This window comes from Rhinopithecus bieti, unplaced genomic scaffold (genome assembly GCF_001698545.2).
Source record: "Rhinopithecus bieti isolate Rb0 unplaced genomic scaffold, ASM169854v2 scaffold_11944, whole genome shotgun sequence".
In the NCBI taxonomy this organism is placed as follows: Eukaryota; Metazoa; Chordata; class Mammalia; order Primates; family Cercopithecidae; genus Rhinopithecus; species Rhinopithecus bieti.
Genome location: NW_016807378.1, coordinates 2,575,658 through 2,603,624, shown reverse-complemented (window position 1 = coordinate 2,603,624; position 27,967 = coordinate 2,575,658). Strand labels below are relative to the sequence as shown.

General features: G+C 36.4%; 1 protein-coding gene across 2 annotated transcripts; it reads right to left on the bottom strand.

Moving 5' to 3' along the window:
* Positions 1-1,076: 1,076 nt before the first annotated feature.
* Positions 1,077-3,821, bottom strand: PTH (parathyroid hormone). 2 transcript variants are annotated; one of them, XM_017881538.1, is made up of 3 exons: positions 3,688-3,821; positions 1,807-1,897; positions 1,077-1,703 (listed from the first exon to the last, which is right to left on the bottom strand). In XM_017881538.1, the coding sequence occupies exons 1-3, from the start codon at positions 3,764-3,766 to the stop codon at positions 1,442-1,444; spliced, it is 432 nt and encodes a 143-aa protein (XP_017737027.1). In that variant the 5' UTR covers positions 3,767-3,821; the 3' UTR covers positions 1,077-1,441. The 2 variants fall into 2 exon arrangements, with proteins under 2 accessions (XP_017737027.1, XP_017737028.1); XM_017881539.1 differs by lacking the exon at positions 3,688-3,821 and adding an exon at positions 3,559-3,666.
* Between the last annotated feature and the right edge of the window lie 24,146 nt (positions 3,822-27,967).

Here is a 27,967-nt window from a genome sequence, read left to right as displayed (position 1 = left end):
AGGCTGCGCCCGGTGGCTCAAGCCTGTAATCCCAGCACTTTGGGAGGCCGAGACGGGCGGATCACGAGGTCAGGAGATCGAGACCATCCTGGTTAACACAGTGAAACCCCGTCTCTACTAAAAAATACAAAAAACTAGCCGGGCGAGGTGGCGGGCGCCTATAGTCCCAGCTACTCAGGAGGCTGAGGCAGGAGAATGGCGTAAACCCAGGAGGTGGAGCTTGCAGTGAACTGAGATTCGGCCACTGCACTCCAGGCTGGGCAACAGAGCGAGACTCCGTCTCAAAAAAAAATAAAATAAAATACAAATTTAAATTAAATTTAAAATTTAAAATCATTCAAATTGACCAAGGGATTGAAAATAAAATAAGTAGGTAAAAATCAATCATCAGTCACAATACCTACATTTTATATAAATGAACATGTGGCTACCATATTGGACAGCACAGAATACAGAACATTTTTATCATCACAGAGAGTTCTGTTGGACAGCACTGATCTAAGTACATTAGGGCTCTGTATTTTACACTCCTGCAATATCGTGTGCTGTGCTTACATAGCACTTATCAAACTAAATTATGAATTAACAATATCTGGCTTCTCCATTAAATCTTAGGCTGCATGAAGACAGAAACCATGTCTGTTTTGTTTGCCATTGTATGCTAGTGCCTAAGATAGTACATGACAAATAAATAAACACTAAATAAATATTTGTCAAATGACAAATGAATGAATGAAATTATCTTCTAATAGATATAAACATTCTATTTCTTGCAATTTTGGGTCCAGACTAGAGCTATGATTAGTGGGTTTTAATGTAGGGGCAAATACTTTTTTCAAATTTCAGACCACTTCATGCCCCTTTTTTTTGCTGAGCATTTTATTTCCTTTCCTGAAACCAAGAGGACAACAGTATTTAGCCACTGAAAATTGGGAAACCTCATACTTTGGTAATACTAAAAGGTTGATGTTCAAAATATCCAAATGTGAAGCACATGATTAAAAAAATACTTTGTATTGTTCTACCTAGTCATGATCAATGTAAACATCTGGGTATCCATCATAACCAAAAAGATATACTTGCAATGAGTGAGAAATACTTCATTTATTTAGACTTATGATCATTACATTTTTGTTTTACATTTTAAGGTAGAAGAGAGGTTTAAAAGTGCAATTTTATTCTTTTATAAATTATGCAATAACATACTTTAAAAAGAATAAACTATAGAAAAGAATAATTACAATAACTCTAAATGCATAAAAGTGGAATCAAAATAATCAATTAAAATTGCAGCTATCATGGCTAGTGATGGATTACATATAGTTTGTTATATCAGAGATATTGGCACTTGGAAATCTTAATAGAGCTTTGAAAAATTAGCAGCATGTATTGTTGCCCTATACTGTCTAGAACAGAACTCTGACCATATCTGTTTTCATTTTCATTGGGATTTAGCTTTAGTTAATACATCCACATCAGCTTTGTCTGCCTCTCCAAGACTTTTTTCATGGCTCTCAACCAAGATATTGTCTTCCTTTTTTCGGGGCTTCTGGGAACCAGCATCTCTGGGAGCTAGAGGAGCTCCAAGGGCAACAAAATTGTGCACATCCTGCAGCTTCTTACGCAGCCATTCTACTCTCTCCATCGAGTTCAGATGTTTTCCCAGGTTATGCATAAGCTGTATTTCACTCACAGATCTCTTCCTGGGAAGAAGAGAAACAGAGAGGGCCACTTCCCATTAGCTCCCCACTTCAAAATGATAAAGTCAACATTAAAAATCCAATTCCCAGGCAAAACAGTACTTACTTAACAGATTTCCCATCTGATTTTGTAAGAAAACAAATTGCCAACATGACAATCATTACTTTAGCCATGTCTTTTGCAGGTATCATCTTCACTAAAAGGAAAGGCAAAATGGAGGTATTTTAAAATACTTTTAATATTCAAAACTATAGTACACAGAATGCAATACTAACTAATTGGGTTGGTTTTCGTAAGAAGCTTTTGGAATCAACCTCTTTATTTTATGGATACACTAGTATACATTATATATACACATAATTTAACTTAGAAATTAGTTCTATGCTCCTAACTATCTTTTGGAGATTCTTGTGCAAGTTTTAATATATAAATCTTAAGTCACAAGAGGAATGAAAGAGCTTATTTTTGAGAATGCCCCCCCGCACTGCATTTTATGTTGATTATGCCTAAATGCTTATAACTTGCTTGAAAATGGCTAATTTTCTTAATAGTGTAAATTGTTAACACTGTTTATTTACTTAGCAAATCCCTTTCTTAAGTAAACTTCATTTCAGGCATTGTAATAATAATCATAAACACCAAACAAATAGGTGCTGATTTAGAGATTTTCACTAAATTAATGCACATTTCTCCTAGCATTAAAAATAATATGTCAAAACATTTAAAAATCATCTGATTAATTACTTGTGATATGGATTTTGAGCTTTATCTCTAAATGGAATGCTTGTATTTTATTTATTCAACCTATTTTATTAACAATTATCTTTTAATATAACCTTTGTCTCTTTCTTCGTTTCACATCGATGTAGGATATTCTTGCCTTAATCAGCATTTCAGTACTTGCAAAGGCTGTTATTATAGAAGTGCTTTTCCTTAATGCTCAGTGTATCACCTTTTAACATACACATAGAGTAGTTATGTACTCCTGTTTTACAGGGAAACTCGTCATTTAGAAGTAGCATAGGAAATATAATCTGCTACATTTTTGTTTACTCTACAATATAAAGCTATTGATGGAGCAACATGAAAATTTTCTTTTTCTGTTTATGTTAGAAACAAGCACTGTAGCTGGAGGACAGGAGCACTGGAGTCTAATCTTACTTTGTCATATTCATCTAGTGACCTCAGATATCTCTGCTTTGCTTCCTTGTCTTCACAGGAATATGGGCTTCTTATAAGAATATCATGAAAAAAAGCTGAAAAATTGTTGCAAAACACTCTTAAATTCATGTAATACAATTTCATGAAATTAAGGAGATACAGTTTTCAGAATAGAACTGTCATTTATGTGAAAGGAATAAATATTCACTAGTCAAATTGTGCTTGTCCAACTTTAGTATACAGATTGGGCTCTTTATGAGACATAAAATAAATAATCTAAATAAGAATACTCTGCAGGAAAAATAGAATATTAACTCCACTTAATAAATTTATAGTGATTATTTAAATCAGAACTATTCATTCACCATCAGCCTGTTTTATTTCAAAATTGTGATACCAGTACTATTATATTAAAGCATAGCATGCCAAATTTTAATGACTTTTTGCTATAATTTCAGATGAGTTTTTAAAAAGCAAGGTATCTCAGAAGACTTTAATCACAACGTATTTTGCGATTTGAGAGTATTTTAATCGTATTAATTTATTTTGTATGTGACATTTTATATTAAACGTAACACTCTTAACATTTTACCTTGAAGAAACAACATGGTATTTGTAGAAATGGTACACGTTAAATAATAACTTGACTATCAAAAATCTCATGAGATTCAGAAGTGAATTTTTAAGATTACTTACCATGCAATGTCTTAGAACAAAATCTTCTTTCAGGTATATTAGTAGCTGATGTTTAGTAAACTAAAGACAACTGATGAATTGGACTGCAGACCCTTAAATGTGACTTTTATATATAGATCTTCTGCTTACCAAGAGAGGCTCTTTTATTGTTACAGATGATGTCACTCCCAATTCTCTGGATCTCAACTATAGGTTCAAAGCAGCACATACACACACCCACAAGGCGGTGCACACTCTTCTTAAGTTTTGGTTAGTTGGATACTAAAAGGAAAACAGCATTTGGCTTGAAAAGGGGCTTATGCAAAGACTTTTAACAAATACAGAATTATACCACCTAGAAAAATTCTACCTGGATTAATGAATCTGAATTTAAACTGTGAAAAGACTGATTTCAAAGATTTATGATAAAGTCATTATCTTACTTGAAAGTAAAATCCAAAAATAAGTATATTTGTTATAACCATACTGTTGGTACAATTTTATGAATAATACATCATAGATGTTATGCTTATTTTACAAGCCATTTTCAACCAATCCATATCACTTCTGGTCATCTTTCAAAAAAACAGATGTAGCCCTTTTCTTAAAGGAATTGTTAAATATAATTTGAGAAAATGCTCTTGGTACATAATTACTTTAAAAGCTTCAAAAGTGAAATTATTTTAAAATTTATTTAACTTATATTTTATTTGTGCATCTTCATCTGTAATAACAACATTTGATAAGCACTATCTGCATGCCTAATTACATACATTATCCCACTAGATCTTCACAGCAGTCCTTTAAAGTTAGTACTTAAAGTACTAAAGTAGGTACTTATCCCCATTTTTACATGAGGAAACAGGCTTGGAAAGCAGAAAAGATGGAATTCAACAAAGGTCTTTAAGACACTCGATTCTTACTACCTCAGTTTCTGCCTAAAAATATAGCCCTTCTTTGAACTCCAGTCTTCTTGACTTTAATTTGCAAAGTCATCTGAAATCACAGCAAAAACTCTTTGCAGCATTTTCCCCCAGGGGTTAGGTCTTTATTCTCATGTTCCCTAAGGGATGATGAGAGCCTGCTCCAAAACCTAATGGGGTGTGATGCTGCTACATGTCTGACTTCAAATATTGCTCCAGCAATAATCGTCTGATCCACCTATCAAAACACGTTGAATGTCTTTGATATATCTAGGACTCCTTTAGACAGCTTTGCTTTCCCACCAAAGATCCGGTTCCAGAGTGGGATCTGCTCTTTCAGCTCCGGTCCCATTCTGGCTTCATGTCATCCTTTTCCTACTAGCCATTGTCAAGGTTTGACTCTACCTTAGGTAAGAGCCAGTACAAATTTGAATAGTAACCATATGGAGTTCATAATGAGAGATATATACTAGTCCTTCCCTAGGAAATTCTCCACTCTGGGTAAACCTCACTTAGAGTGTTGCTCCAGGCTCCATTTTAGAAGTAGTAGAGACAAATGGGAACATATATTGAGGATATCAATCAGTTTGGTGAAAATGTGGAAAACTATAACATGAGAAGTAGTTGAATGAAACTAGAAAAGTCTGAGGAAAAAAAGACGGGATGACTTTATAGCCGTGTTTAGTTATAGGGTTACCATAAGGAAGGAGTATTCTCTGTGGTTTAAGAAGGAAGGGCTGGGTTCATTGGGCTTAAATTGGACATTATAATTGTCAAAATAAGGAATCAAGTACCTTCTCAAATAATGATTTCTCCATTACTGAGAATATTCAAGTAGAAGGTAGATAAGCATTTATGTGTACATAGTACACTCCAGGTGTACTATGGAGATTCATACATAGATGAAGGTTGAACTAGATAACCAAGAGGTCTCTTTTAACTGTAAAATCTGTTGTCTTGATCTTTTAAAGACCTCTTCTGATGTAAACTCTACATGTGATGTTTGTGTGTCATTTTTCTGTTATACTCTGTTGAGAAGAAGAATTGGAAATACAAATGGTTTTTCTTTTTTCTTTGAGATGGGGTCTCACTCAGACTGGAGTGGTGCAGTGGCATGGATGTGGCAGCCTCAACTTTCTGGGCTCAAGCAATCCTTCCACCTCAGCCTCCTGAGTAATTGGGGCTATAGGCACACAGCACCGCAACCAGCTAATTTTTAAATTTTTTGTAGACGCAGGGTCTAGCTAAATTGCCCAGGCTGTCCTTGGCTCAAGTAGTCCTCCCACCTCTCACTCCCAAAGTGCTGGGATTACAGGCATGAGCCACCACACCCAACCACAAATGGATTTTTATTTTTTAACTTTTAAGTTTAGGGGTACGTGTACAGGCCTGTTATATAGGTAAACTCATGTTGTGGAGGTTTGTTATACTAATTATATCATGACCCAGGTATTAAGCTTAGTGCCCATTAGTTATTTTTCCTGATCCTCCCCCTCCTTCCACTCTCCATCCTTCAGTAAGCCCCAGTGTCTGTGGTTCCCTTCTTTGTGTCCATGCTTTCTCATCTTTTAGCTCCCAATTATGAGTGAGACCATGAGATACTTGGTTTTCTGTTCCTATGTTGGTTTGCTAAGGATAGTGGCCTCTAGCTCCATCTTGTTCTTTTTTATGGCTGCCTAGTATTCCATGGTATGTATGCACCACATATTCTTTATCCAGTCTACCACTGTTGGGCATTTAGATTGATTGCATGTCTTTGCTATTGTGAATAGTGCTGCAATGAACATACACATGCATATGTCTTTATTATAGAATGATTTATATTCATTTGAGTATATACCCAGTAATGGGATGGCTGGATCAAATTTTAGTTTTGTTTTTAGTCTTTGAGGAATCACCACACTGTTTTCCACAATTGTTGAACCAATTTGCACACCCACTTACAGTGTATAAGTGTTCCTTTTTCTCCACAACCTCACCCACACCTGTTATTTTTTTGGCTTTTTCATAACAGTGATTCTGACTGGTGTGAGATGTTATCTCATTATGGTTTTGATTTGCATTTCTCTGATGATCAGTGATGTTGAGCTTTTTTCCATATGCTTGTTGGCCACATGTATGTCTTCTTTTGAAAAATGTCTGTTCATGTCCTTTACCCACTTTTTAATGGGGTTGTTTGGTTCTTGTAAATTTGTTTACATTCCTTATAGATGCTGGATATTAGGCCCTTGTCAGATGCATAGTTTGCAAAAATTTTCTCCCATTCTGTAGGTTGTCTGTTTACTCTGTTGATAGTTTCTTTTGCTGTGCAGAAGCTCTTTAGTTTAATTAGATCTCATTTGTTAATTTTTGCTTTTGTGGCATTGCTTTTGGTGTCTTCATCATGAAACCTTTGCTCATTCCTATGTCTATAATGGTATTGCCAATGTTGTCTTCCAGGGTTTTTGTAGTTTGGGTCTTTAATCCACCTTCAGTTAATTTTTGTATATAGTGTAAGGAAGGGATCCAGTTTCAATCTTCTGCATACACAAATGGTTTTATAAACACATTTTGCATTGTTATTATAAAGTCATGCTAAATATTCTGATTTGGAGATTTTTCCCGCTTTGGGTAAATTTGATGTAATTGACAGCCTTCTAGGAGTGATACAATTACCACTTTCTTGTTCTTCTTCCTCTTACACTTATTTATAGAATAAATTGTCATACAAAAGCAACCACATTATTAAACCAGTTTTACAGAAAAATAAAGCAAACAGTTTAGACAATGGTCACTCATTTGTTCACTCAAAAAATGCATTGAATACTATCTGCCAGGGGCTGTATTAATCATTGGATAATTGAGACATAATCAATGCCTTGAAATTTAATGTATAATTACAGTATAATATGACAGGTATTATAATAGGGTGTGAACAAAGACTTATAAAAGCACAGAAGAGGAATTGACAATTTCCCTAAAGTTGTTGGAAGCTGTTTTACTGAAAAGCTGAACTGTCCTGAAAGGTGATTGTGTTTTCCATCAGAGAAGGTAAGAAAGGACAGAGGGAACTGCGTGTGCATAGGCATGCACACAATGAAGACTGAATAGGCGCAGTGGCTCGCACTTGTAATCTCAGCACTTTGGGAGGCTGAGGTGAGGGGATTGCTTAGGCTCAGGAGATTGAGACCAGCTTGGGCAACATAGCAAGACCTCATCTCTCCTAAAAGTTAAAAAAAAATCAGCAGGATGTGGTGATGTGCACCTGTAGTCTCAGATACTCAGGAGGTTGAGGTGGGAGGATCACTTGAACCTGGAAGAAGGAGGCTGCAGTGAACTGTGATCATGCCACTGTACTCCAGCCTGGGCAACAGAGTGAGACCCTGTCTCAAAAAAAAAAAAAAAAAAAAAAAAAAAAAAAAAAAAAAAAAGACTGAATATTGAGTATGTGCCTGTGGATGGAGAAGGGAAATGGGGAAATGGATGATGACTCCAAAGAAGTAAGATTTGGGTAAATTTTGGAAGGTTATTGTGTGAATGCCAAGGAGTTTTGTCTTGCAGTCCTCTCTAAACTCTAAACATATGCATTAGTAATATTGTTGTGTCCTTCAGATTTTTCAAAGGACTACTTGACCTTCCCACAAAGCAGTAATATAGCTGCCAAGACTTAACATATAGTTTATCTGAACCATCAGGCTCTGGACCTGCAGATATTAGATAGAAGGAAATCACTTAGGAGGACAAGGCTAGGGGATATGTGGGCATAAGAGACTGATGACACCGTGACAGAGAAGAGCTGAGCACAGCTTTTTGCTTTGAAAAGGTCAGCCTTTCTTAGCATTCTAAAGTACTGAAGCTAGGGTCAAATAATCTAATGTATTCCTCACATTTGGGAAGGATAAAATGCCGTGTGTTGTGCCCTGCTCCCTTATGGAAGGTTTAAGACGGATACTTTTTCCTTCTGTTTGCTCAGTAGGAATTAGTATGGCTTTGGGAACTTGACATCAACAAGCTTCCAGGGCTGAAAAATCCAGCTACGTCTCTCTAATTCCATGTTTTGTGAACAGATTGGATAATTTCTACCCCTCCCTTTTTTTTTTCTTAAAAAAGAAAGGCAGATTTATTGAGTTTCGATTGATATACAAAGAACTGTTCATATTTAATGTGTACAATTTGATGAGTTTGGACATACATGTTATACCTGTGATGCCATCACCACAATTAAGGTAAGAGATAGAGGCAGCACTTCTCAAAGTTTCCTTGTTGTTTAGAAGAACACAACATGTGACCTACCTTCTTAAATTTTGAAGTTCACAATGCAGTATTATTAACTATAAACTATAACTATAAACTATAAACTATAACTATATACACTACATTGTATAGCAGATCCCTAGAACTTATTCTGAATAGTGTCTATCTTAATGGTTGAGTCACCCTTTTGCTTCAAGCCCCTCTGTGCAATGAGTTACTGAGCTCCTTATTATTATTATTATTAATTTTTTTGAGACAAGGTTTCAATCTGTCACCCAGGCTGGAGTGCAGTGGTGTAATCTCAGCTCACTGCAACCTCTGCCTCCAAGGCTCAAGGGATCCTCCTACCTCAGCAGCCTGAGTAGCTGGGACCACAGGAGCATGCCACCATGCCAAGCTAATTTTTGTATTTTTGGTAGAGACAGAGTTTCCCCACATTGCTCAGGCTGGTCTCTACCTCCTGGGGTCAAGTGATCCATTCGCCTCGGCCTCCTAAAGTGCTGGGATTATAGACATGAACCACTGCACTCAGCCAACCAAGCTCCTTTTGATCTATCTGAAAAAACTTTCCTCTCTGCTTCCTTTCACCAGCCCCTAAACATGCTTGTAGTTGGAGCCAATAAATGAATGCTTAAAGTGACTTAGCACATAATAAATGATTAATATTCCAAGTATTTATGATAGTATTCTGTTCCTTATTTTTCTTTCTCTAGAATTTTTATTGATGGATGCTGTGATTTTGATTCTCTAATAGGCAGCATTTAGAAGGCCACTGATTTTTATATATTCATGTTATAAACTCTGGGATCCATTATATCTGAGTAGTTCCTTGAAGTTAAAATGTGCAGCCACTTTCACAAATACAATATTACTTGTTGTTTTTTGTGTGCTCTATCAGTGAACATCTAACTCTGCGTGAGTTTTTAGCTTTCTGCATGTTTATATGGATTGGAGGAGTGTTAAGATGATATGCAATGTTTCCACGATCGGAAAGAGGCATCTCTAGAGTCAGGGACTGAAGGAAATAGTCAGTTACTGGATGCCTGGGATGAGGCTGTCTTTCTAAATACAGTAAGGAATGTCTATGTCTTGTCACAGAGCAAACCTGGAGTGTCACTTATGGACTTATGGAACCTTTAGATCTTTATTTGATTGAAAAGGTTTTAGTTGCCTGTGCAAAGTTCTCTGTTTCTTAAAAGAAGAGAGTGAAAGAAGTAAACACAATTGAGTCATCACTTTTTGAATCATAAGAAAGCCACAGCAATTTAATTGAGAAGTGAAGTCTCAGATTTTCTGTGGCCCTTTCCAGTGAAGTAACCAGACGACTACTGTTATTATTATTATTAATTTTTCGTCCAAGCTAGATTGCAGGGGCATGAGGATTAGCTCATTGTAACCTCAAACTTCTGGACTTAAGCAATCCTCCCACCTTAACCTCCTAAGTCCAAGTAGCTAGCCTCGTAGCTACTAGTAAGCCTCCTAGCTACTCCTAACTACTCCTAAGCCTCCTAGTAGCTATGCTTGTGCTATCACATCCATCTAATTTTTTTGTTGTTGTAAATACAGGGTCTCCCCATGCCGCCTAGGCTGGTCTTGAACTCCTGGCCTCAAGTGATCCTCCTGCCTTGGCCTACTAAAGTGCTTGGATTGCAGGTGTAAGTCACTGCACCTGGCCCAACACTCTTGATTCTAAATACTCTCTTTTATTGTCCCATAAATGTAGTTATGCTGTTTAGACCAAGTGTTTCAATTCAGGGTTCATATCCTATTAGTTCCTGCCAGAAAAAAAGAATAATATAAAAAAAATTTTGAAGTTTAGATGATATGGTCTCCTCAGTTAATGTGGGTCTTACTCTGGATTACATAGATAGCTTCCTGCTCTACTCTTCCTTTGTCTTTGATAGAATATCATGATGATGCAATTTGTGATACAACAACAAAACAAGAAAATAAAATGTCTTTTACGTCCCTTATCCAGTGTTCAACTGGAGCAAATAGGCTATGTACTTGATTCTTCCCTTTATGTTTTTGAAATGGTGTGGGAAAATAGCAGGGCATGGGGTATTGGTTTCCCGTTAGTGAAACTCTAAGTCAAATGATCTGGGTTCTCAGACTCCAGTTCAGGAATGCCAACACTGCAATTTACATTATGGTTTTCATCTAATATGGTAAAGTTTTATTGAGCACTTACAGTCAACCAGGCAAGATTTCCCTGCTCATAATCTTTGTGAGTTTTGTTTTTATGTGATCTTTTAAAAAATTATGACATCTTAACCTTTCGTAGTTTAAAATTCCACATCTCAAAATAGAATACTGCCTTCCCTCATTTGATGAGCTTTCAGATATGAACTATCATATGTGAAAATGCTTTACATATAATTGGCATTCAAAAAATGCTTGTTGAATAATCTAAATCTGAAAGAAAAGTGTCCCTTACCCATCCCCTCAGGTGGGTCTGTCTCATTCTGGGAGTTCCTAGTAATAAGCATAGAGAGTGCTGAGCAACTTGGCCCAATCTGGTCTCTGCCTCCCAGATTTGCGAGTCCAGCTCCCTGAAGTGCAAAGAATTCTGAGGCAGTAGGCAGTTATGATGTTCATAAAAATCCATGCTGAGTTTGCTAATTACACAAGGAGTTGTTGTAAAACTTAAACTAAAGCTAAGTATATCTTTTCTTCTGGTAGCAATATGTACTAAGTGTGATTAGAGAGTGGACTCTTATTCAAGTTAACAAACCAACAAGCAGCCCCAGAAGCTGTGTTCTTCTTACATCCACTTGGCAGCACTGCGCAGTGGAAACACTCAGGATGTGGATGCAGACAATGTGCGTAGCTTGTAGCTCTGATACTTATCAGTTGCACAACTCAAGATAAGTCATTTTACATAGCAGAACTTCAATTTCCACAGAAAAATAGATATAAACTAACCCCCTAGACTTTGTGAGGATCATGTAAAATAATGTATATGCAAGTACTTTGTCAATAGTATCAATGGTACTGATTAGAATCACAATAATAATAACAGTCTATGTGAATCCTGTTAAGATGATGTAATTCAAATTTGTAGCTTTCTGTGTCTCTGTTGCTGATTGCATGACATTTCAAATAACATTTCAGAGCTGTACTAAAAGCTGATGCTAGAATGCTATTGACTTTATCTTTCAAAAATGAAAAGAATCTTCAGCATGGCCTAACTCAATACATTGTTCAGAAGAATGCTCTAATGGATGCGAAGAGAGGCATGAAGATAAGATTCTCTATTTTCTCTCCAGGGACAGTTTCCTAATGTTTAGGGCAACAATAAAGTATGTAAAAGTAGCTGTAAAATTTAATTCAAACACTCATGCAGTTAGTTATTTTATGTAATCAATTGAAGGGAAGGTCATAGTGGAAAGAGCACTAGATTTAGAATCAGAAGACCTGAATTCAGATCCTGACATTACAAGGGTTGCTAGATTTAGCAAATGAAAGCACAAGACACCCAGTTAAATTTGAATTATTTCTAACTTCCTAAGCATATGTACACTGAGATAAAAAATATTGCATGAGACCTACTTATACTAAAAATATTTGTTGTTTATCTGAAATAAATTATAAGTATCTAAATTACATGCTTCTCTTTTACATTATTTTTTCCTGATGATTTGGCTCTTCTTAACAGTTCCTATTTTGCAGAATTTGCTTTCAAGATTTCTTGCAGTTGTAGTTTATGTTCCAGTTATATCATAACATAGCTTTTATAGTGGTCACATCCAACTTACTCCACTCTATGGGGCATTGAATTATCACTAGTGAGAAAACGTGTTCAACATTATCATTATAAGTTGAGCTCCCGAACAGGTACTGGCATAAAATTAGCAACTCAGAATTGCACCTTGAAATGGATTTGTGAAAGCACATAATACCATCTTTCATGGCATTAACTGCTTTTATGTTGTTCAGGATTACATTTTATCTCTTGATCAATGACTTTTAAAATTGTTATCTACTGACAACAAGGAACGTTGTCATCAATTTTGATTTTCTTCTTCAGCATGATGTGATGATTTCACTTGTTTCCATACTGGATAAGTATCTAGGAATATTCATGTAAAATAATGAGATTCTTTGAGGGATGAAATCTGTTTGAAAAGATATTCATGGCAAGTGCTATAGCAATTGTCCACATCAAGTTGGAATTACTTTCCTATCCATAAGTGATATTGTCTATTTTAAGAACAGCCTTGACACTTAAAGGCATATGTTTATTATTAATTCTTTCTTTAGCATACTCAACAAGTTTCTTTAGGCAAAGAAAAACTTTAAGGCCTGGCACCATGGCTCACACCTGTAATCCCAGAGCTTTGGAAGCCATAGGTGGGAGAATCGCTTGAATCCAGGAGGTTGAGCAATGGAGCACTTTAATAACAGTTTGCTCTTCTTTGTATTTGCATACTCTTATTGCTAAAAGATATTGAAAACTGTGAAAAGAAATAAGTAGGCTTCATTCAATAGAGTATTTTAGAAGTCAGTAATAATTTTGGGGATTTTTTTGAGAAAGTATGATTTCAATGCATCATATATATGTATCAATGATTTCAATCCTTAGAAACTAACAATTCTCTAACTGCATTTGGCAGGGTCAACTGGTTTTTGAATGTGAGATAACTGAACAATACTGAATGCCAACAAATCACAACAATCCTTTTATCGCTCATTTTGAATAGCATAAATATTGCAGATTAGATACCCATCTCCCAATCAGGGTCCTGTGGCCCACTGTCCACTTAGCTGGGACTGTGGGTGGAGGCAACTTTTCTTAAAATGAGCTCTGGGCAAGGCAGGAAATTGTATACACACACACACACACACACACACACACACACATACACACAGAATCTAACATAGTATCATGCATCAAGTGTTTGTTTTTAAAAAAATGTTTAGGATGAGAACATAACTCTCCATGCCTTAAATGTGGGCTGTGCATAGTGGCTTCTTCCAGAGAGTGCAACATGGAAAGGGGGAAAAAAAGAGTAATTTTATAGTGGAGATACTTGACAAATCCTAATTCAGCCAGGTGATCAAGTCAACATCAACAGTGATAAATAGTGTTGATAGAATGCATCCTTGATACTATGTGATGAAAATAGCACTTTACCTCTGCAATTTTCCTCCCCAAGGCAAATTAGAATCTGCCATATTTTTCTCATGATTAGTCCAGGATAATCATGAGGAATATAAGTCCCTATTAGACTTATATCCCTGGTCTAATCATGAGAAAAACAAGGCAAATTCTCATTGAGGGGCATTCTACAATATCTTCAAAACTGTCAAGCTGCCAAAACCAAGGAAAGCCTGAGAAACTGTCACAGTCAAGAGGAGCCTAAGACAACAAGACAACTAAGTGTAAAATAGCACTTTGCATGGGATCCTGGAAAATAAAAAGGCAATAGGAAAAAACTAAGGAAATCTGAACAAACTATGGTTTTTAGTTAATAAAACTTATCAATGTTAGTAATAGTTAATAAAATCAATAAAGTTAAATAATATTATTGAATTACCAATAAATTAATAAAGTTTGTATCAATGTTATAATAAAAAATATTCATTGGTTTATTATGACAAATGTACCATACTAGTGTAAGATGGGTTTTTTTTGTTTTTTATTTTTATTTTTTTTGAGATGGAGTCTTGCTCTGTCACCTAGGCTGGAGTGCAGTGGCACAGTCTCAGCTCACTGCAATCTCTGCCTCCCAGGTTCAGGCAGTTCTCCTGCCTCAGCCTCCCGAATAGCTGGGATTACAGGTATGCACCACCACACCCAACTAATTTTTGTATTTTCAGTAGAGATGGGGTTTCACCATGTTGGCCAGGCTGGTCTTGAACTCCTGACCTCATGTAATCTGCCCATCTCAGCCTCCCAAAGTGCTGGGATTACAGGCATGAGCCACCACACCTGGGTGTCAGATGTTAATAATAGGGGAAACTATCTGTAGGGAGGTGATGGCGTGGGCATGTGGAAACTCTCTGTACTATCTGCTCAGATACTCTGCAAATCTAATATCCTTCTGGAAAATAAAGTCTATTCATTTAAGAAAAGTCGTGGAGATATAGCAGACAAAAAGAAATAAATAAGTGAAGCTCTCAGCAAAAGAAAAGTTTAGGAATTTAATTGAGAAGTGGAGGATTCGATACAGCAAAATTAAGAGTCAAGTAAGATTGTTTTGGTCATCTACTGGCAATTTCCACAACACTTTATATTATACTTTGTCTTACCTGGTTCTCACCAGGTATCTTTGAGGTAAATATTATTTCTATCTTATAAATACGGGGCTTAAACTTGGACTTCTGAAGTTATTGGTTCAAGTTTACTCAACTAGTAAGGGGCAAGGCCAAATTTAAATCTATGCCTCTGGACTTACATCTTTTTCTGTAATATCATACTGAAAAGGGTAAAGGTCAATAGAAAGGAAGCAGAGAATTCAATCCGGGTCATATTTGCTGAGGTTTCAAGGCCCTGTTTTGAGAGGTATGGGATTATAGAGAAGGTTAGGCATAGACTGTGACCTGGAGGAATGTATGTTCTAATGGTGTAGACAGACAAGTATGATTTATAATAATGCCAGATCCATTGGAGTGGGGAGGTGGAATAGATGTGGTACAAGCTTATGGTGGTACCATAATGATGATGCTCTCACAAGCTTTTGGCTGTCAGTGGTAAGAAGTTGCAAGGTCAGATCCCTACATCTGTGTGCAATCTCTGCAGATTAGAAGATTACTTCTTTATGCCTGAGAGAGTATTGAAGGATAGGCATCTCAATTTCTTTTCAGGTTTAAGTAAGATGACACATATGAATGATAAAGCTGACAATCTTTTATCTAGTATAAAGGTCTCTATCTATAGTTTTCAACTGTAAATGCTTTCCTTGCCACTAAATAGTTTAGCTGACAATCTGATATTGTTTGGAATCAGCAAAAGACCCATATCTTTCATTAACTAAAGTGCAATTATATAGTAATAGTCATACTCACAGAGCACTTGCTATATGCTAGAAGCTGTTCTAAGTGCTTTATAAATGTTATCTCTTTAATCTTTACAGCAACCCTGAGGTAGGTCTATTTTAACCCCTGTTTTACAACTGAAGAAACTGAAGCATAAATAAGTTAAAGACATGTCCAGGGTTATCCAACTAGTAAGTGGTAGAGACCTGATTTGAACAGAGGCAGTGTGACTCCAGAACCCATGCTTATAATAATTATGGAATACTATCCACACATGTACCCCCATAGACACACACTGGAACAGTATATTAAAGTATGTTTATTTATACCATAACTTAGATTTGAGAAAATATAGTTTCTCTAATCTGTAAAATTTTTTTATATCTTCTCAAGCTTCCCAAGTTCTAGTTAGCAGTGGAATAAGAAGTTCTATATTTGGTTTAATTTAAAAAATGAGTTCAATTATACACCATTACTGTATTAGTTCATTCTTGTACTTCTGATAAAGAAATACCTGAGACTGGGTAATTTATATATAAAAAAAGATTTAATTGGCTCACAGTTCTGCAGTCTGTACAGGAGGCACAGCAGCTTCTGGTTTTTGAGAGGCCTTAGGAATCTTCCAATCGTGGTGGAAGGCAAAGGAAAAACAAGGCAGGAGCAGTAGCAAGAGAGAGGTTGCGGGGGAATGCTACACACTTTAAAACAACCAACTGTCTTGAGGACTCATTCACTATCACAAGGACAACACCAAGGAAAGATGATGATAAACCATTCATGAAAACTCTGCCCCCACGATCTAGTCATCTCTCACCAGGCCCCACCTCCAACATTGGGGATCACAATTCAACATGAGATTTGGGTGTAGACACACATTCAAACCATATCAATCACCAAGTGGGATTTATTGCTGGAATGCAAGGAGAGTTCAACATACAAAAATCAATTACCAATATACCCAACATTAACAGAATGAGGGGAAAAAAGTTACATGATCATCTCAATTGATGCAGAGAAAACATTTGACAAAATTCAATGCCCTTTCATGATAAAAACACTCAAACTAGAATTAGAATAAAACTACATCAACGTAAAATAAAGACCATATATGAAAAACCTATGGCTAACATTATTTTTTAAGACAAAATTTCTTCTCTAATATCAGGAACAAAACAAGGATACCCACTTTTCACCACTTCTATTCAACATAGTACTGGAAATCCTAACCAGATTAATTAGGCAAGAAAAAAATTAAAGGCATCCAAGTTGAAAAAAAAATGAGATTATCTCACTTCTCAGATGACATGATCTTATAGTTAAAAAACCCTGAAGGTTCCACATACACAAAAATAGGACTAATAAACAAATTCAACAAGTTTGCAGAATGCAAAATCAACATAAACAGTTACACTTCTTTACATCAATAATGAATACTCTGAAAAGGAAATTAAGAAAACAATCCCATTAACAAAAACATTAAAAGAAATAAATGCTGTTGAACTTACAGTGATAACTACAAGCAATGAATTTAAAGTGACAAATACAAAACATGACTGAAAGAAATTAAATACATCAATATGTGGAAAGATATTCTATGTGCATGAATTCAAAGACTTAATACTAATATTACGAAGTCAATACTACCCAAAGCAATCTGCAGATTAAATGCAACATCTGTCAAAATATCAATGATTTTCTTGGCAGAAATAGAAAAATTTATCCTAAAATTTTTTTTTTTTTTGAGACGGAGTCTCGCTCTGTCGCCTGGGCTGGAGTGCAGTGGCCGCACCTCGCCCGGCTAGTTTTTTGTATTTTTTAGTAGAGACGGGGTTTCACAGTGTTAGCCAGGATGGTCTCCATCTCCTGACCTCGTGATCCACCCGTCTCGGCCTCCCAAAGTACTGGGATTACAGGCTTGAGCCACCGCACCCGGCCTATCCTAAAATTTATATAAAATCTCTGGGACCCTGAATATCCAATAAAATTTTTTCCTTGCTTTATTTGATTTTAGGTTTGAGGGTTACATGTGCAAGTTTATTATAAGGGTATGTTGTGTGATGCTGAGGTTTGGGCTTCTATTAATCCCATCACCCACATGATTAACACAGTACTCAACAATTAGTTTTCCAGCCCTTGCCTCCCTCTCTCCCAGCTTTTGAAGTCCCCAGTGTCTATTGTCCCCATCCTTATGTCTGTATGTACCCAATATTTAGCTTCCACTTATAAGTGAGAATAGGTAATATTTGGTTTTCTGATTTCTGCATTAATTCACTTAGGATAATGGCCTGCAGTTACATCCATGTTCGTGCAAAGGAAATTATTTCATTCTTTTTTATGGCTATGTAGTATTTTATGATGTATATATATATCACATTTTCAAAATACAATCCACCATTGATGGGCACCTAGGTTGTTTTCATTTCTTTGCTATTGTGAATAGTACTGCGATAAATATATGAGTGAAAGTGTCTTTTTGGTAGAACAATTTATTTTTACTTTGGGTATATATCCAGTAATGGGATTGCTGTGTCATGTGGTTGTTCTGTTTTTAGCTCTTTGAGAAATCTCCAAATTGCTTTCCACAGTGGCTGAACTAATTTACATTCCCACAGTGTATAAGCATTCCCTTTTCTCCACAGCCTCACTAACATCTGTTATTTTTTGAATTTTGCTAATACTCATTCTGATTGGTGTGAGATGGTGTCTCATTATGGTTTTGATTTGCATTTCTCTAATGATTAGTGGTGTTGAGCATTTTTCATGTGTTTGTTGTATATCTTCTTTTGAGAAGTGTCTGTTCATGTTCTTTGTCCACTTTTTAATGTTTTTTTTTTCTCTTGTTGATTTGTTTAAATTCTTTATAGATGTTGGATATTAAACTTTTGTCAGATGCATAGTTTGCAAAAACATTCTTCCACTCTATAAGTAGTCTGTTTACTCTGTTGATAGTTTCTTTTGCTGTGCTGAAGCTCTTTAGTTTAATTAGGCCTCCATTGTCAATTTTTGTTTCTGTTGCATTTGCTTTTGAGGACTTAGTCATAAATTCCTCGCCTATGCTGATGTCCAGAAGAGTATTTCCTAGGTTTTCTTCCAGGATTTTTACAGTTTGAGGTCCTACATTTAAGTCTTTAATCCATCTCGAGTTAATTTTTGGAAGATATAGAGGTTAATTTCAGTCCTCTGCATATGGTTAGCCAGTTTTCCCAGCACCATTTGTTGATAGGGAATTTTTTTGCCATTATTTATTTTTGTTGACTTTGTTGAAGATCAGTTGGTTGTAAGTGTGCAGCTTTATTTCTGGATTATTTATTCTGTTCCAATTGTTTTTACACTAGCACCCTTCTGTTTTGTTTACTGTAAGCCTTGTAGTATAGTTTTAAGTCAGATAATATGATGCTGCTGGCTTTATTCTTTTTGCTTAGGATTGCTTTGGCTATTCAGGCTCTTTTTTATTTTCATGTGAATTTTAGAGTACTTTTTTTTCTAATTCTGTGAAAAATTCTGTTGGGAATTTAATAGGAACAGCATCAAATCTGTAGATTGCTTTGGGTAGTATGGGCATTTTAATGACATTGATTCTTTGAATCCATGAGCATGGAATGCTTTTTTCATTTGTTTGTGTCATCTGTGATTTCCTTCAGCAGTGTTTTGTAGTTCTCCTTGTAGAGATCTTTCACCTTCTTGGTTAGATATATTCCTAGGTATTTTATCCTTTTTGTGGCTATTGTAAATGAAATTGTATTATTGATTTGGCTCTCAGCTTGAGTTTCATTGGTGTTAATTTTCATATATTGATTTTGTACTCTGAAACTTTACTGAAGTTTTTAACAGGTCTAGGTGTCTTTTGGTGAAGTCTTTAGGATTTTACAGATATATAATTATATTGTCAGTAAAGAGAGAAAATTTGACCTCTGCTTTTCCTATTTGGATGCCTTTTATGATTTTTCCTTGTCTGATTGCTCTTACTAGGACTTCCAGTTCTATGTTTAATAGGAACGGTGAGAGTAGGTATCCTTGTCTTATTCCAGTTCTTAGGGGGAATGCTTCCAGCTTTTGCCCATTCAGTATGATATTGGCTGTGAGTTTTTCATAAATGGCTCTTACTATTTTGATGTACATTCCTTCAATGCCTAGTTTATTGAGGGTTTTTATAATGAAAGAACGTTGGATTTTATTGAATGCTTTTCTATGTCTATTGAGATGATCATGTAGTTTTGTTTTTAATTCTGTTTATGTGTGAATTACATTTATTGATTTGTGTATGTTGAACCTATCTTGCAACCCAGGAATAAAGCCCACTTGATCATGGTAAATTGACTTTTTGACGTGCTGCTGGATTCAGTTTGCTAGTATTTTATTGAGTATTTTCACATCTATGTTCATTGGGGATATTGACCTACAGTTTTCTTTTTTTGTTTTGTTTTCTCTGCCAGATTTTTGTATCAGGATGGTGCTGGCTTAGTGGAATGAATTAGGGAGGAGTTCTTCCTCCTTGATTTTTTGGAATGGTTCCAGTAGGATTGGTATCAGTTCTTTGCATGTCTGATAGGATTCAACTATGAATCCATCTAGTCCAGGCCTTTTTTTGGTTGGTAGATTTTTTATTACCAAAACAATCTTGAAAAAGAAGAATGAAGTTGGAATTCACAACCTACTTTGGAGCCGTAGTAAATGTTAACACAGTATGGTACTGGCATAAAGAAAGACATAGAGATCAATGGAATAGAATAGAGACCCCAGAAATAAACCGTTTCATATGTCGTCAAATGATTTTTGACAGTGATGCAAGACCACTCTATGGGGAAAAGATAATCTTTTCACCAGTGTTGAGAAAATAGAATAACCACATGTAAACAACAACAATAAGACAGAGCCAAGTCTCTGTTCTGAGGCTTGGGTTTCTCCCTTGGCCACTTGGCAAATACCTGCTCATTTCCAAGATCTGGCCTAAATGTAACATCTTCTGTGATGCCTGCCAAAGTATTGACCACTAGGATATTCCCAAGACCTTTTATACTCATCTCTTACCAAAGCTCTGAAAGTAGCAGCTAAGGATGGAATCCAACCCAGGGCTCTTTCTATCACCGCAGTACCTCTCACATTCACTTTTAAGTTACAGCACTAGCAGGCTGACTCACCAGTGAAACTCAAAACAGGGAACTAACGGAGGCTTGGAGATTGACTTTTCAGGAAGGCACAGAGCTATATGATAGTGGTTTTGAGTGCTGTGGCCATTTCTATACAGACTTGAAGAACTCCCTTCCATCAGCCCTTACATTATCTGAAGTGCAGAAAATGGATTGACTATTTAAGTGTTTAGGAGCTATGGGATATAAGCAGCAATGAACAATATCATGTTTCTCTGAACCAGGTACTATGCAGATTTCTCTTGGGTCTTCCATGGCAAATTCCATTCATCTACCAATTGCTCTCTGTTCCCACCAAACTCCAAGCCATTACTTTTAGGACCAATGAAAAGCACTTCAGATCTCTTTCACATTAACCTCCTACTGTATACATACATATACACTCAGTTTTGCACTATTAAGTGTAGAAGTAATATATTAATTGAGCAGTACTGAAGAAACCTCCTCAAAAGGTTTGAGATATGAGTACAGTTTTCTTCAAAGATATCATTCTCACAATATCTCTTCTTCTGTACATCTTTATAGTATACAAGTGGATAAGAAGGTTCAAGAGTCATGAAATGGATTTTCTCATTTCCTTTGTAAATTCTGTCCATGAAGATTTGTTTTGCACAAATTTTGATGCCTGTACTTAGCACCTTGGTGCAAACTGAGACAAGAGGAACCCTATCTAATATGATGTTATACTGTATGTTTTAGTTATCTAATGCTGCATTATAAATTACCCCAAAACTTGATGGCTTAAAACAGTAACAACTATTTATTAATTTTTATGGTTTCTCTGGTCAGGAATTCAGTGGTGGCTTGAAAAGTTAGTTTTGTCTTGGGCCTCTTATGTAGTTACAGTCAAAATGTTGGCTTGGCTATAGTCATCTGAGGTCTCAATTCGGGTGGAGGATCCACTTCCAAAGTGATTCACTCACAAACTTGGCAAGTGGATGCCAGCTATTGATCAAGGGTCTCAGTTCCTCTCTACGTGGGTCTCTCCTCATGAGGCATGGGCTTCTTCATAATATGGTGAGCTGAGTGATGTCCAAAGGCAAGCAACCTGAAAAAGAATTGCCAAGTGAAAACCATACCATTTCTTTTTTAAAAACAGCTATATTGATAGGTAATTTATAATTCATCAATTTGAAGTATACAATGAAATGTTTCTTAGTATATTCATGGAGTTATGCAACCACTACCACAATCTAATTTTAGAACACTTTAATTGTCCCCTAAAAAAAGTCTCCATACCTATTAGTTGTCACACCCCATACTTTCCCCACCCTCTTCCTTAAGCCCTAGGCAATCACTAATCTACTTTCTGTCTCTATGGATTTGCCTACTTTGGATATTTTAAATGGAATTATACAATATGTGGTCTTTTGTGACTGGCTTCTTTCACTTAGCATAGTATTTCCATGTTACAGGAGGTATTGATATTTAATTTCCTTTTAATGCCAACTAATATTCCATTGTATGGCTATACCACATTTTATTTATCCGTTCATCAGTTGATGAACATTTGAATTATTTCTACATTTTTGCTATTATGAAGATGCTGGTATGAACATTCATGTACAAGTTCTTGGGTGGAAACATGTTTTCAAATCTCTTTGCTATATACCTGGAGGAGTGGAATTTTGAGAAGCTCTCAAACTGTTTTCCAAAGCAGCTGTAACATTTACATTCACACCAACAATGTGTGAGGGTCTAATTTTTCCACCTCTTCACCAACACTTATTATTGTCTATTTTCTGATTACCACCATTCTAGTGGGTATGAAATGGTGTCTCATGGTTTTAATCTGTATGTCTCTGATGACTAATGACCTTGAGCCTCTTTTCATATCCTTATTGCTCACTTGTATGTCTTCTTTAGAAAAATTCCTATTTGAATCCTTTACCTATTTTAAAAACTTGGATTGTCTATTTCTTTATGTATTTATCTATTTATTTATTTATTTTAGATGGAGTCTCACTCTGTCACCCAGACTGGAGTGCAGTGGCGCCATCTCGACTCACTGCAACCTCCGCTTCCTGGGTTCAAGTGATTCTCTTGCTTCGGCCTCCCGAGTAGCTTGGATTACAGGCATGCACCACCACACCCAGCTAATTTTTGTATTTTTAGTAGAGACGGGGTTTCACCATTTTGGCCAGGCTGGTCTCAAACTTCAGACCTCAGGTGATCCGTGTGACTTGACCTCCCAAAGTGCTGGGATTACAGGTGTGAGTCACCGTGCCCGGCATTATTTTTGAATTATAAGAATTCTTAATATATTCTGGATACAGGTTCCTTATTGAGGCATAATTTGCAAAAACTGTCTTCCATTGTGTGGGTTGTTACTTTACTTTCTTGATGGTTTTGTTTGCAGCACAAGTTTTAAGTTTTAATGTAATCCAATTTGTTCATTTTTAAAAAAATTGCTTGTGTTTTTGATGTCTTATCGAAGAAATCATTGCCTAACCTATAAATATTTACTTTTATATGTTCTTCTAAGAGTTTTATAGTTTTAGCTCTTACAGTTAGACCTTTGACCCATGTTGAGTTAATTTTTGTGTACGGCGTTAGACAGTGAAACTGTGTCCTTTTTATGTCCTAGCTTTGAGAACCACATAGTATCATTTCCACTCTGATCCATTAGTCTGACAAGTCCCTGCCCAAGTTTAAGTGGAGGAAACATAGAGCCCACCTCTTGTGGGGAGAATATCATTCAAGGGTAAGCAAGATGGATAAAGATACAGATGTGTCTGTCTTTGGAAAGTATAATCTGTAGCACTACTAATACAGTCATTTATGTTTCTTAATATTTAGAGATATTTTAAGTGAAATGTCCAAAGACTTTTGTTTGAGTTCTGACTCTTCTCATCACAATTTGTCATTAACTCAAGAAATACCAAGTTAGGATAATAATGCCTATCTTTTAGAGTTGCAGTTATGACCAAATTAAGACAATATATGTGAAAATCCCTAGTACAGTGTCAGTTACAGAGATAGCAATGGAAAAGGTATTTTGATATGAGTTGGCTGTGTCCCCACTCAAATATCATCTTGAACTGTAGTTTCCATAATCTCCACATGTCATGGGAGGGACCCAGTGGGAGGTAATTGAATCATGGGGGCAGTTACCCTTATGCTGTTCTCAGGGTAGTGAGTGAGTTCTCATGAGATCTGACGGTTTTATAAGGGTCTTTCCTCCCTTTGATCAGCAATTCTCCTTCCTGCCTCCATGTGTGAAGAAGAATGTGTTTGCTTCCCCTTCCACCATGATTCTAATTTTCCTGAGGCCTCCCAACCCTTTGGAACTATGAGTCAATTAAACCTCTTTTCTTTATAAATTACCCAGTCTTGGATATGTCTTTATAGCAACCTGAGAAAAGACTAATACATATATAAACCAGCAGTTCACAGAAGATGAAAATTAAATGGCTCTTAAGCATATGAAAAGATGCTCAACCTCACTCATAGTAAGATAAATTTAAACTAAAATTACACTGAGATACTACTTCTCACCTATTGGCAAAAATTTAAGAGGTTGACAACACAGTCTATTGGCAAGACTCTGAAAGGACAAGGTCTTTTATACATGACTGGCGGGAATTGCTGGTACACTTGCTATGGAAGGGAATAATGCAAAATTACATTTACATTTACCTTTTGACCCATCCATCCCACTTCTAAGAATATATCTTATATGGTTTGACTGTGTACCCACCCACATCTCATCCTGAATTGTAGCTCCCACAATTCTCCCATGTTGTGTGAGAGACCCTGTGGGAGGTAATTGAATCATGGAGGTGGGTCTTTCCCATGCTGTTCTTGTGATAGTTAATAAGTCTCACAAGATCTCATGGTTTTTATAAAGGGGAATTTCCCTGCCCAAGTTTCTCTTCTCTTGTCTGCCACCATGTGAGATGTGCCTTTCGCCTTCCACCATGATTGTGAGGCCTTCCCAGCCAGGTGGAACTGTGAGTCCATCAAACTTCTCTTCTTTGTAAATTGCCCACTTTCAGGTATGTCTTTATCAGCACCATGAAAACAGACCAATACACTCTCCAAAAGATACACTGGCAAAAACCACAAACCCACTGATGTATATTATTATATGTATGTACTACTATGCAGTATTATTCATACTATTAATAGTGCAAGATTGAAAACACCCAAAATGTACATGAATGGGAGACTAGCTGAATAAACCATGACATCCTATGGAACAAGGAAGATTCCCTATACATGGATCTGGAAAGAGATCCAGAATAAATTGCCAAGTGAAAAAAAAGATGCAGAACAATATATTCTAACTTTGTGTGAGAAAGTAAAAGAAATAAGAATGCACATGCATATTTAATTATATTTTCTAAAAAACATAAGGATAAAGCAGGCATTTAAAAAATAAAGGTTACACACAGAAAACTGAAACTGGACCCCTTCCTTACACCTTATACAAAAATTAACTCGAGATTGATTAAAGACTTAAATGTAAAACCCAAAACCATAAAAACCCTACAAGAAAACCTAGGCAATGCCATTCAGGACATAGGCATGGGCAAAGACTTCATGATGAAAACACCAAAAGTAATTGCAACAAAAGCCAAAGTTGACAAATGGGATCTAATTAAACTAAAGGGCTTCTGCACAGCAAAAGAAACTATCATCAGATGAACAAGCAACCTACAGAATGGGAGAACATTTTTGCAATCTATCTCCTTGACAAAGGTCTAATATCCAGAATTTACAAGGAACTTAAACAAATTTACAGGAAAAAAACAAACAGCCCTATCAAAAAGTGGGCAAAGGATATGAAAAGAGACTTCTCAAAATAAAACATTTACATGGGCAACAAACATATGAAAAGAAGCTCAATATCACTGATCATTAGAGAAATGAAAATCAAAACCATGATGCAATACCATCTCATGCCAGTCGGTACGGCAAGTATTAAAAAGTCAAGAAACGATAGATGCTGGTGAGGTTGTGGAGAAATAAGAACACTTTTACTGGTGGGAATGTAAATTAGTTCAACCATTGTGGAAGACAGTATGGAGATTCCGCAAGGATCTAGAACCAGAAATACCATTTGATCCAGCAAGCCCATTACTGGGTATATACTCAAAGGATTATAAATCAGGCTGCTATAAAGACACATGCACACGTATGTTTATTGCAACACTACTTACAATAGCAAAGTCATGGAATCAACCCAAATGCCCATTAATGATAGACTGAATAAAGAAAATGTGGTACATATGCACCATGGAATACCACACAGCCATGAAAAGGAATGAGATCATGTCCTTTGCAGGGATGTGGATGAAGCTGAAAGCCATCATCCTTAGCAAACTAAGCAGAAACAGAAAGCCAACACTGCATGTTGTCACTCATAAGTGGGAGCTGAACTATGAGAACACATGGACACAGGGAGTGGANTTAGTTCAACCATTGTGGAAGACAGTATGGAGATTCCGCAAGGATCTAGAACCAGAAATACCATTTGATCCAGCAAGCCCATTACTGGGTATATACTCAAAGGATTATAAATCAGGCTGCTATAAAGACACATGCACACGTATGTTTATTGCAACACTACTTACAATAGCAAAGTCATGGAATCAACCCAAATGCCCATTAATGATAGACTGAATAAAGAAAATGTGGTACATATGCACCATGGAATACCACACAGCCATGAAAAGGAATGAGATCATGTCCTTTGCAGGGATGTGGATGAAGCTGAAAGCCATCATCCTTAGCAAACTAAGCAGAAACAGAAAGCCAACACTGCATGTTGTCACTCATAAGTGGGAGCTGAACTATGAGAACACATGGACACAGGGAGTGGAGCAACACACACCAAGGCCTGTTGGGGTGGGAGGTGAGGGGAGGGAACTTAGAGGATGAGTCATTAGGTGCAACAAACCACCATGGCACATATATACCTATATAACAAACCTACACATTCTGCACATGTATCCCAGAACTTATAGTAAAATAAAATAAAAATAAAGGTTACTTACTAAGAAAAGAGAAAAAAGGGGTAGAAGGGAAAGTGATGGAAAGTGAACTCTGAATATATTTTGTTATAACAACATAGTTGTTATGTAAGAAACTGTCCTTAGTTTTTGGAGATGGATAATGAAGTATAGAGGGGAATACTGACAGGAGGTTTAGAGTTGTTATTTCCCCAGAAAAAGGGGGTGGAGTGGGATGGGCAGGACGGACTGATGCAAGTGTGGCAGAATATTGATAATTATCTGGATGCTATTTATATCGAGCTCCATATACTACTCTCTCAAGTTTTACATAAGTTGAAAATTTTTAATATTTCATTTAAAAATAATCTGTGATATAATTTTAAAATACTGAAAACTTATTTAAAACCTTCTGACAGTTTTTACCTGCATACAGCCCAAGCCTATATCAATCTGAATGCAAAACATTTATTGGTTCTGTTTCTCTGGAGAACCCTGCCTAATACAAGGATTACCATCTGCCCTTGAAAATGTGCTGCTATTACCCCTCTGTCATGGGGCAGTGAGTGAAGAAAACAAACTCTTTCCTTAGTTGGTGATAGGCAGAAAGGATAATAGAGAAAATAACATACACTTGCTGCTAAATGTTGCTACTCAGCATCTTTAGACCCAGCCTCAGATCCATGCCATCAGGGTCCTAGAAGGATGCCACCTGCCTAGCTACTGCTTCCCCACTTTCTGAATGGTGCCACCTTATCACTTACAAAAGAAAACATCTTGAGCACTTCACCTGTCTTGAATTTTAAATTGCACCTCCGATGAAGCAGGTTGCATGCCTATTGCTCTAGTCCTTATTTTCTCTTCCAGGATCAGCATCTTTCCAGACTGACTGGACAAGCAAGAGTACAAATATCCACTACATTCAGGAGAAACTCCTATTGTCCACGGGGGGGTTATCATAAAGAATGGCCCATGAAAGTATGATCTCATCAGATCAATATTTCAGCATCAGCACGATTGAGTTATTCATTCAGATCATCTGTAGACATCAACAGTTTAGTTCCAGGTAAAGTTTAGGACCTTATATTTTGGTACTTTTTCAGATTTCCAGATCTCTTGGAGTAAAGACACACTCTCATATTTCCATAAGAACAAAAAATAAAGCTGTTTAAATTCAATCAAAGAAAAG